This window comes from Belonocnema kinseyi, chromosome 2 (genome assembly GCF_010883055.1).
Source record: "Belonocnema kinseyi isolate 2016_QV_RU_SX_M_011 chromosome 2, B_treatae_v1, whole genome shotgun sequence".
Classification (NCBI taxonomy): domain Eukaryota; kingdom Metazoa; phylum Arthropoda; class Insecta; order Hymenoptera; family Cynipidae; genus Belonocnema; species Belonocnema kinseyi.
Genome location: NC_046658.1, coordinates 45,200,706 through 45,213,157, shown reverse-complemented (window position 1 = coordinate 45,213,157; position 12,452 = coordinate 45,200,706). Strand labels below are relative to the sequence as shown.

General features: G+C 29.8%; 1 protein-coding gene across 12 annotated transcripts in view; it reads left to right on the top strand.

Annotated features, from left to right (window-relative positions):
* LOC117167243 (actin-binding LIM protein 2) overlaps positions 1 to 12,452 on the top strand; it is a 65,243-nt gene that overhangs the window by 18,452 nt on the left and 34,339 nt on the right. For all 12 annotated transcript variants that reach the window (XM_033352038.1, XM_033352042.1, XM_033352041.1 and 9 more), the window contains 2 exons: positions 6,576 to 6,736; positions 6,817 to 6,982. In XM_033352038.1, the coding sequence (XP_033207929.1) occupies positions 6,576 to 6,736; positions 6,817 to 6,982 (327 nt within the window). The remainder of the gene's footprint in view (positions 1 to 6,575; positions 6,737 to 6,816; positions 6,983 to 12,452) is intronic.

The window sequence follows — 12,452 nt, the reverse complement described above, 5'->3', positions numbered from 1 at the left end:
CCCCCCACAAGTGAGAATCGCAAGCGTTCACAAAAAAGAAAACATTAATTATTTGAAAATTCAAAATGTTTTCACTGAATATGGCAATAAGGGAGACTACCCTACAGAAATACTAATGTATGTAAAATAATAAACTTAATGTAATCAATAGTTAAGACATGGTATGTGGTCAAATATTTTCCTCAATATCAGCACCGGAACTTGCGACTTAGCACTCGTTCAAAAGAATCTAAATTGGTGTTTTTTCGATTGTTGACAAACTACAAGTTTCATCCCTCTAGCGCATGTGGAACCTATCCTCAAATCTTCCACTTAGGTTTTAAAATCCTTCTAATACATGTACAAACTACCCCAATACATCCCCTCAGGTCTAAAGAATTTGGTAAAAATACAATAATTGTTCAAGTAAAAATGTTTTAAATGATTATTGTAGAATTTCATGTCAAAAGCACCACCAAAAAGTTTAATCCTCCTGGTGAATGGGGAACCCAACCCAAATCAACCCCTAAAAATGCAATAAAAGTACACTAGTTTTAAAAGTCAAAAGGTTTGCAATGATTACCGCTACATTTCATGTCAAAAATATAAACAAAAAGTTTCATCCCTCTGGTGCATATGGAACCCACCCCAAATAAACCCCTAAAAATTCAAAAATTGTTGAGAAATGCACAAAAAGACTTCAAAAGAGAGAAATATTTTTCCAAAAATCAACATAATCAGCTTATTAGAGGTTGTTTTACAAAAAAGAAGAAAGAGGGGTGAAAAGGTTTTCCTTTTGTGTTCTATTCCGTAGATTTTACACTTTTTCCCCAATTACCCTCTTGTATTTAACACCCTCGTTTTCTGCCCCCTACGAGTCTGAAATTGGGACATAAGTGTGGTACATTTTAGGGGTAAGCGAAAAAAAACGTGATAAATCTACCCATTTAATTTATCATTATATGAGGATATATATTTAGTTTAAAATTTATAGATCAATGCCAAATTTAAAATGGGCTATTGTAACCAGTCGCGCTGTTAAAGTAAAATGAAAATGGATTTATTCGTTTTGATTCAGTAAATACATATTTCACTGATTATTTATGTTATAATGAAAGTTTTATACAATTATATAATATAAGATAAATATTGAAAAGTATTTATGATTTTTATAATTTTGTTACTTGTTCAAGCAGTTTGAACTATTTAAGCAATCACTCTGTAGATACAGCTCAAGATATCTATGAATTTTAGCTAATCATTTCCTGAATGAGACTCCTAATTTCATTTCTGCCGTTCGAACTAAAAAGATAAATAAGTGACATTGCCGCTTAGGGTTATTTTCTTTAACTTGGTAATGAAAAAGTCGACCTTAGTGGCAATGTAACTTATGTATCTTTTTAGTTTGTACGGCAGATTTGAAGGATGAAATTTTTCTTTTTAGAAGAAAAATCTCTCCAATTACTTGAAATATCACAAATTGAATAATGCCCCGTTTCTAGCTCCCACTCTATTCATAAGAAAATATTCAGCGATTCGCACCAAAATATATGTACACGTACAGAGCCTTTCCTTAATGTTAAATTCTATTGTTATCTCTTTTAATTATCAAATCATTCAGTTTACAATGCGTAATTAAAAAATATTTACTTCAAAAAAATGCTACTTTAGATCTTCATTTTAAAGCGTACATTTTCACATTAAGAATTTGAAAATGTAGTTTGGAATAATTAAACAATTCAAAATTAAAAGCGTTTGAAAACTAACATTTTCTATTAAAAATATTTTAAGTTGATGAGCAGTAAATATAAATTAATTAATCAATTTTAAAATTGAACTGTAGTTCGAGTATTAATAATTAAACAATAATTTATTTGATGGGATGCTTTTAATTAATTTAAATTATTATTTAAATATTATTTTAATATTGTTAGGAGATATCTCATTTTGTTTATCTCATATTATAAAAAACATTTTTGTGTTGAACTGTTGTCGCAGGCTTATACTGCCCCATATGTCGAAGGCATTTTTTTGTTGTTAGAGTTGGATTTTTATTTGATCATTTTGCACGGGGCTGTCCCGATATATATCATCAGTCACGGACGCATTTTTATAATGCAATCAAGTGATCTGATGAGAGCGGTCTGCCCAGGCATATTGGACAAAGCCTGATTTTACCCGATCATTGACGGACTGGGTTGCAGTCAAGTACACGATGGGGGGACCTACAGCTTAAGGTGGGTTCCGAACCACCAGAACCTCAGTAAAGGTACATTGAAAAATTTCTAGAGGTACCGGCTCAGGGATCGAACCCCGGACCTCTGAGGTGAAATCCGAGTTATTTATTATTATTATTATTTTTTTTGTTATTATTTCGATTATCTCATCTCAAATGAGAGTTCTTAAAACAAATCTCGCTGAAATATTTCTGATTTCGCAGTTTTCTCGCGTTCAAAATATACCGTAAAAAATAAAAATACGAAGATTCTGAATTAAATTATATCTCAAGTAAAAATGAGTCTGATTCGACTGATTTAACTATCGTTGATATAAACCATGTTACTTTCGCACAACAAATCCGTTTAAAAACACGTCCGGTCAGTAACATTATGACAAAAAGCGGAATCACGCGGAAGGTAAAAACATTGTTTTTGTAACTTTCACTCTGTGGCAGGTACACATAGCATAGGCCATAGAACGATCTCTCTTTTTTTGCATGTAGAAAGAATGGTGGTCGTTTTGGTCGGACGGAAACCTGGGAGTAGACTGGAATGTCGCGATATGACTCATGCACCTGGCTAGCCGAGCCCAGTCAAGAAAATCATCTTGCACTTTTTATGAGAAAGCTACTATAGTACTGAGACGTGCCCTGCATGCAGCTTCAGATCCAATGATTGCTAATGATCGATGATGCGTGAAAAGAATATAGGAGCGATTTTTTTAAAGGTTAAAAAGCCATTTTTCAATTCTAAAGTAAAGAATGGTTACAGAACCTTATTAGGAGATTCCATGCAATATAAATTTGACGACTCGCTCAATTGGTCCGCTAATTCGATAACCTCTGTTTCCAATCTAATTAAATTAATTGCTTTACGGTTTAAATTAACACCAGGAATTGAACGGAACTACAAATTCGAGTCGGGAGTTATATTTAGAGTTTTGGAAAATGTCAATGTGAAAGATTTCAAGAGAATAAAATTTTTGGCCTTTCTCTTATCTAATATTTTTTTTTATTAAACAAAAAACCGTAGAATGGTTCAATAAAGTACATTTTTGTATTATATTTTAAAAGTGGTTAAAGGCACAAGAGTTTTAGGAGGGTAGCTCTGAAGTTTTTTATTTATTTCGAGGTTATTTTTACATTTACATCGTTATAATCTATATGTATATATTAAAAATTGCCAATACGTTTAAATCCAACACTTAACTGAATTTCTATAAGGCATTATGCACTTGAATTGATATCGCAAGAAAAAAATTAATTTGATGTTTTGCAGCTCTTCCGTATTTGGAAACCCTATTTTTGCCAATTTTTTTGGTAATTTTTTTTATTTTTTACTAATTAAACTTTGACAAATACCTATGTGCGAACCCATTTTAAATATTATTTTATTGCTAAGTAAAATTTACATTATCATTGCTATAAAAACATGCAATTTTCATTAAATTGAGCTTCCGGATCGAATACAGGCACATACATTTTTCGGCGCAAGCTCAAATGAACCCTGTCAGGACAAAAAGAAGAACTCTGAAAATGTTTGTTCACTAAATTCAAGCAAAAATTTTGCAGTAATTGAATTTTCAAAAATTAATGCTCTAAACCAATTTTAGAAACTACGAGAACTCATTGCGTTCCAGCTGAAAAAATGCATGTGCCCTGATTCGATCCGGCAGCTAAATTGTCATAATATAATATCAAAAATAGTTTTTAATTACTCGTAAATAATTAATAATTTATTCATCGCTGATTCCCAATGTATTAAATATTATATCTGAGCATTATTTACCAATTCGAATATCGAAAATAGTTACGTATAATAGTCATGTTACCAAATCTGCGCATATAATTAAGACATCTGAAGAAAATTTGATCTAATTGTAATAATTTTTACTCGACACCATAAATTTAGAAAAAAAATAATTTTGTTTAAACATGACAAGATGTCAAAATACATCAAATTACAAAAAGTCTCGATTTCAAGATTCTCTTGATTAGTCCGCTAATTCAATAATTAAATTATAGATTAACTAGAAGCTATGTCATTACAAAAATATCTGTTCCCACTCTCACTAATACAATACTAGACAGAATTAAATATCCTAAAAATTCTTGTTACAAAATTCCATCCATCGCTATTTAATTTCCTTATTGAAAAAAATGAATTACTATTTTAACATCCATCGTCAAAATATAATTAGTAAGTAATAAAGCAGTGTTTCACTTAATGCACATGACGACTAATAGTTTTTGTTTTCCAGTCTTAAAGTTACAAATATTAAAATGTCGAAAAAACATTCGTAGTTTTACTCGTGGACGTAAATGTTGGAACTTTTCTTGACATTCTAAGAAATTTGCATCTATGAACGCAAAAAATCTTTAGTAGTGGCGTGCAATTGATATATTCGACTAAACGGCGGAGCTGAAATTTTCATCTGACTCTCGATCAGACTTGATTCAGATAGATTTTATTTCAAAAACAACGGAACAGTTTCGATTTTGCAAAATTCTACTTTCTAAGTTATTAAAGTCGCTTTAAGTTTTCCCAAATTAAACTCGATTTTGAAAAATCGCATGTTCCAAGCGTGCCCGAATGGATTCCAGTTTGCATTGGAAATTGGACTCACGTGACTGCACACCACAGCCTTAAACCGGATGCGTAATTTAATTGTGATACGTTTTGACTGTGCGCAGACGAAATAAAGTAGCGCCATTTTTTCAAAATTGAGTTAAGCACGTTTTTATGTTTCATTTGGCAAAAATAACACTTATACACAGTAATATTTAGTATATTGATGGTTTTATGAAAATATTTTAAGATTCAAAAACAACTAAGTACATTTTGAAACCGTAATGAGATGTCAAAACGCATAAAGTGCAGTTTTTTGGTTAAACGCTTCATTTATTTTGACCGCGTACAGCCGACGTGCATCTAATGCAGATCTGTGAAGTTTATTTAATTTAATGTCACTATATTATATAACTTGAAAAACTAATTTGCGTATATTATACTTCAATTACGCCACAGCTACCGACGTTGTGTTGCGAATTTTAATCGTTTTGTGTGGTTCATTCTTTGAGACGCAAATATAAATAATTGCACTCACCTAATTCGTATTATCTAGAGTTTAATATCTTTGCCTGTAGTCACAACAATTACTTAACTCTCATTTAATTACATACTGGTTACAGAGATCACAGTCAGTCGCCTATGTTCTTCTTTTCCGCCCCTCGCCCCTTTTCTGAATCTAGACTTGTGCAGTTATGAGTACTAGAGCAGGTCGAAAATAGCTCTTTTTTTAGATCGAGATGATTGCATATAAATAAGTTTCCTTTTGTGGTATGAAACATGCCAGTATTAACAAAAAAAAATGTTGGTCAATATTAAAGCCAAGCGCAACGGTCATAAATGTAAAAGACAGTTTTTCAACTAAATTTCAAACGTTGTTGAAAGAATGTGTGTACAAAAGTTAAAAATATACGGAAATGAAACCTTTTCTGTTGTTTCACTTTTATGTATTACCAACCATTTTGGATAAAAAACAAAAATGGAAAGAATTTCGAGTTGCACGAGGAAATGATACCACTTGCATGTGACAAAACTGAATTTTTATATTTAACGTGAAAAATATTTTTCACTATGAGTGCATTTGGATATTGTTAATTATTTTTCTAAAATTATTCAATTAAGTAATAAAATCGGTACAACAAATTATCGATTTTATTATTTAATTGAACAGGTTTTCAAAAATAAATAATAATTTCCAAATATATTTATGTTGAAAAATTATTTTTGTTCAAGTTATTAAAAAAATCAAGTTTTTTCAATTTTAATTAGTATTACTTTTTGGTTCTCGTCATGCAGACATTTCGGATTTCCCCCGCCAAACTTGAAATACCTAATTATATACGTAATAAAACTCACGAAAATATAGCTTCTATTAAAAAAAATTTAATATTTTTATATATTCGACTATATTTTCTTAGGTCTTTTTTTCTAGATAATATTAAAGAAACCATTGAAATTCGATCCATTTTTGCCAAAAAAGGTTTCACAAAGCGTTTGAAATTTAGATGAAAAATGAGAAAAACTTTTTTTTTTTAACTTTATGATCATTGTGCTTGGCTATAATGTTTAATGTCCATACACTTGCGGTCCATATGAATTAATATTGCAAAAAATATTTTTTCTGCAAATTGTAAATATTTAAAAAAAATTAATTTCAAGGTTTCAGATTTGCCAATCGTTGCAAGAAAACTGTTTTCTCTGAAAAGTATTCATTTCACAACCAAAGCGTGACTAAACATTAATATCTGGTGGTAAGCTATTTTTATCCTCAGTTCACTAAAATCATTGATAGCATTCTTTCTTTTTCAGGAAAAACCTTCTGCCAGTCTTGCAAGAAGAAATGCAGTGGGGAAGTTTTACGAGTGCAAGACAAATACTTTCACATTGCCTGTTTTAAATGTGCACAATGCAATTCCAGTCTCGCCCAGGGTGGATTTTTTGCACGAGAGGGTTCCTATTATTGCACGAAGGTAAATAGAAAAAAATATAAACAAAATGTAATTGATCTACTCTGAGAATTAACTGATAATGAAACCACTTTTCATTTCAGGATTACCGCGAGAAATGGGGTACAAAGTGTGCTGGCTGTGGTGAATATGTAGAAGGTGATGTAGTCACTGCTGGAGAAAAGCACGCATTTCATCCAAACTGTTTTCACTGTCAGAGGTGCAGACAACCGCTTTTAGGTCAAGGGACTAAAGTCACTTTAGTTCAAGGTATGTTTCTTCAAAAGAAATATTGGTTTTAGAAAATGTAAATGTGGTTCTTTTAACTAACAAAAATGCAAAACCAGTGAATTTAACAGCAGTCTTTGGGATGTCTTTAAAGTTAAAAGAACTCTATTTTAAAAGTACTCTTAGAACTCTTAGACTAATTTCACATGGTTCAGTTTTCAAATTAATATTCAAAACAAAAAATTAGGAGTAGGTAGATTTAAAAAACTGCATTTTAATTTGAGCATAACAGTGTTTTTGCGATTTTTGTTGTGTGTTCAAAGTATTTGCTGCATATTGAAAATACGTATTTATCGAAAATAAAGTGTTTCTGAAGGAATTTACATCTTATACACTGAAAAGAAAACTTTTTTTTAACAAAAATAAATGAATTAAATGAAGTAAATTACAACAAATTATGAGATTTGATACACTTTTTTCTAGACAAACATTAACGAATTTTTTTATTATTAATTTATACATGACGCATTTACAACCCAAAAAATCTGTCCTGAAAGTTAGGTTAGAATTCGTATTTCAATTAATATTCATTTTATAATCTGGATCCAATTTTTCGCTACGCACATCAATAAAAGTACATTCAAGTTCACTTTGTTTCGAATGAAAACTTTTTTTTACTATTCAATCATTATTTTAAACTCTACAAAATAATCGTAAAAATACTTTTAAAAAAATTTTTAATGAATCCTTAAAATTCGACCTACGCTTTCTATTTATGATTTTTAGTATCAGTTCGAAATGTTCGGCCACCATTCCTAATAAATAACAGGGGAAATCGGGCAATCAATTCTTTAAAATAAAATTAGTAAGGGTATTCTATTACTTTCAATTTGAAACTCTATATTCCTAACGTTTCCTGGGAAAGTATTATACTTTCAACAGAATAAGTGAATTTTAACAAAAAATTTCACTTTTTAACTAAAAAAAATTAATTTTCAACAAAATAGTTAAATTTCCAGTCAGAAAGATGAATCTTCACAACAACAAAAATGTTTTAAAAAATTGTTCTACTTTTAACCGAATATTTGAATTTTCAGCGATAAAAGATTATTTCTCAACGAAAAATGCAGTAGTTGATGTTTCAACCAAAAATATTTTTATTTTATACAGATTTACTCACTAATAGTAATTTACTGTCCATCTGGTGCGGGGTCCTTGGAAAAGGATGCTACGAACTATTTTATTGCCAATATTTTTAAACAAAAAATGAATAATACTTAAACTTGGAACTTTCGCAACTTAAAGTACTAAAATTAAAAATCGTTTCAATTTTAAACTGTGAAATTTGAAGAATGAAATTTAAGGCATACCAACATTTTAATTTTAGCAGCCTAATAATAAGAAAGTGTGCTTTAAAATTTTTAACGAATTCGAAGCTTTAAAGTTTGTTTCAATTGTGTGTTGAGTATAAAATTTGTTTGTAATTTAAAAAAAATTTGGATTGAATTTAAATTCGTGAAGACTGAAAGTGTCTAAATTTGAAGGCTTTTTAATCATTACTGTTAATGTTATACCAAATAATAAAAAAGTAAATCTTATAGATTTTTATATTACAAGCTATTTCACAACAGAATAAAATTTCTTTCTCGTTTTGAATTAAATTTGCGCATCATTTTTATGTTAAAACGCAATGAATATAATATTAAGATAAAAATAAATTGTACCAATTTCTATTTTACATTAACCATTTTATTAATAGTTTTCAAGATACATCGAAATTTTATTGTTGGATATTGAAGTATTGAAGCAAAACTTGAAAGGTTAAGAAAATTGTGTGCACGCTTGTAAAATTTTCGACAATTTTGTTTAATGCGATAAGAAAATCTTGGTTTTAGTCAGTGGAAAATACTGCAATCATAACCATATTAATTTATAAAAATATAGAAAATGTGTAAAGAAAAACGTAGGTGACAATTTCCAAATATTTAACGAAGTTTGAAGATTTTTTATGAGTTTCTTATTTTGTAACTTTTAGTAAATTTTTTAATTCAAATGAGGCACTAAGTATGACAACTAGGTAAAGCCAAAAAAATAATATTTAACGGGAGGAACAATAAACATTTTCTGTAATAGGAATTTAGAACAAAAAATGCTAAGAAAACTATACAAGCTATGTGCTAGTGGTCCGTATGATTTATATTTTCAAGACTTTCAAGACTTTCAAACATGAAGAAAAATGTTTTTAACCTAAGGGAAATAAAAAAGAAACAGGATTTACCAATTTGTCAGTATGAATTACTTTAGAATGATTTTTTTCATGATTTGCTCTAAAAAATAATATATCAGATGACAAGTAAGGTACTTTACCACGGGGAGGTTTATGTCTGCAGGAGGAGTAATGAAACCATGGCCGAAAGCCATAATTTTTCTCGTGGCTCTGTGAGCATTAAATTCCCCAGGCAAAGAAGTGTGTAATTCTATGAGTGATGTAAGATGTGTTATTTGAAATCATCATGTTATGAGACTGTAGAGCCCACAAAAAAGTAAGCCTTCGATAGCCCTTTACCATGTGTGAAAATTATTGTGTTTTTCTTTCTCCATTGGTCAAATTTTGCAAAGATCAGTTCAAACTTATCTTTAGATTTTTTGAGTAACAAGTCTAGCCTTGCCTCTTTCAGTTCTTTGTTTATGTTAGTCAGTGGCGTTTTGGTTGGATTTTTTAATGATTTTTACCGTGCGAAATATTTACGATTGTATATTTTGCGAAGTAATGAAAGTTTTGACGGTTGCTATTGGGATCCGCTGCGCTATAATACGCCATCTATTTTTTCAATGCGGCCAAAATGTGAACTCGCGAAACCGGGTAGGATTTTGAACATGCATTTTAATTTGAGCTTAACAACGATTTTTTAAATTATTTTGCATAAACTACTAAGTGGATGAAAACAATGAAAATTTATTGGAAACTAAGTGCTACATATGTGTAATTTTCATTGTATAAAGCGAAAAAACACGATTTATATTAGACTTGTTTTGTCGAAAAAAGCATTATTTTAGTATATTATATATGTTTAAACACATTATAAGCATCAATTAACTTACCTTGACAACAAAGTAAACTTAAAATAAATTTTGATTAAATTATACATGGAATATTTACTACTTAAAAAATTATGACCTAAACGTTAGGTTAGAATTCATATTTCATTTCTGATTGTCTATAATTCATATTTTCTGCATATTTTGAACCCAATTTTTTGCTATATGCATTAACTAAAGTTTATTTTAGTTTATTGTGTGTTAAAACTTATATGATATAGTAGATTATTTTGTTGGCAAAAAAGGTTTTAACAGGAAATGTGTTTTTTCACTGAATACAATGAAAATTCTACATTGAACATTTAGTGTCCGAAAAATATTAATTTTTTATATTTATTTTTTGTTCTAAACTACTAAAAACAGTGCTAAAATTGGCTTTAAGCTCAATTTAAAATGCAACTCAAAATGCTAACTGGTTTCACAAGTTCGCGACAGTGGGACACCAAAGACTTCAGATCCCAATTGTTGATATGGTTGTAGATGAAAACATGCTATTGATGTGAGTCTCGTCTGTTTGAGCCAGCCCCATGCATCGCCCCCACTTTTCTGTTTTCTTACGATCCGGAGGGGAATTGTCGGTTAAACTAATCCAACAGATGGCGCCACAAAAAGTATGTTTGTTTTTTCATTGAATTGCATTAAGAAAAAGCAAAAATAATTAAACACTTGATGCTGTTTACAAATAAACAAAACAAAAATAGATGGAAAAATAAGTCTAACTATTACTAATTATTTAAAAAAAGAAAAAGTCATGAAAATATGTAGTTTAATATGAATAAAAGTTAATTTTGATTTACATTTTAAAAACAGTTCGAACTTTATATTTTTGTGATTTATTTTGCTCATATTATTGATTTTATTATTTGTTAAAGTTAAAAAAAATTATTAATGTAGCCAATGAAAAAATTTATAATATTTAAGACTTCAATGACAAAAATATTTAAAACATATACATGATCAGAAGAATTAATAAAAAATATATGACGTATATTGTATATCGAGGAAATAATTTGGTAAAAAGTTAATGAATAGACTAATAAATGAGAAAGTGTATTTAATATTATTTAATATAATGTATATAATTATTTGAATTGAACCGAATATCATATATACATTTATACAGTGCAATCATTTATTTGTTGCTTAATCTTGAAGGCTTTTTTCTCGCTGCATTCAACCCTTAATAATGTTATTTAAATTTTTTATTTAAAGGAGATTTTGAATTAAATAGTTAATTAAATCATTGCAAACCTCATTTCGTTTTAGTATTTTCAAAATGGCGTCTTAATGGCAAAATTTTTGTGAAAACATTCACGAATTTTTTTACAATAAACGATGCGCTTTTCGGAAAAATCATCAAGAATAAAAAGTTCTTGTAATCAGCCAAGGAATACGCCTGATTTTTTTGAAGCGTTTTGAGCAAAATCTTGGATTTTGCATATGAACAATTGTTGCAAAATTCAAAATTTTGCTCAAAACGCTCCGGAAAAATTCAGGCGTATTTCTCGGCTGATTACAAGAAATTCTTATTCTTGACAAATTTTCCGAAAAGCGCATAGTTTTTCAATAAAAAATTTTCATAGTTCTAAGCATCGTGTAAGAGTAAAATGATTCACGAATATCTATCGTCCGTCTGCCGCAAACAAAGTTTACGTTGCCCAACTATCACCAACGTGGAGGTCGACGAATATCGATAGTCTCTTTTTTTTAAAGGGATTTAATATATTTTTTTTACATTTTTTAATTTTTTTTAATGGAGAATTTTTTTCATTTCAGATTTCAATCCGTTGAAATCATTTTGATCCTGCTGTTTCAGAATGTAATTTTGAGAAGCAATGTACGCAGCAATACATGTTGCAATCAATGCAAAATCTAGTAGTCCTCTAGCGACATTTTTCATTATTACATAATGCTCTTGTTCGTGATTCGTATCTGTGAGTTTCGAAATCACCTAGTTTTGATTGCGACAAATATTTCCTGCTGATTTCTTTACAGAAATTTCCAGGGCAAACTTTTTCTTCGTTACTCCATGAAAAAACGTGATTTGGTTCCAATTGTTTTTGAGATGCTGTGTAGTTATGGAAAACTGATGCATTCGGTCTGGGAAATTCCGATCCCGAATTCTCGTCATCTGATGAATCATCTCCATCAGAGCCAGAGTAATCTGGATTAGGTATGATGACACGTTCATCATTTTCATCGGAATCCCATTCCGATTCGGAGTTTGTTGCAATTTTTGAGGCTTTACGCTTTGGCATTTTTTTTTTGCTGGGTGTACTCGAAAATTCTCAGGATGACAATGCGGTGAAGGGAGTGCAATAAAGGTTACGGAGTCGTTGGAAATTTTTTATTGAAAAACTATGCGCTTTTCGGAAAATTTGTCAAGAATAAAAAGTTATTGTAATCAGCCGAG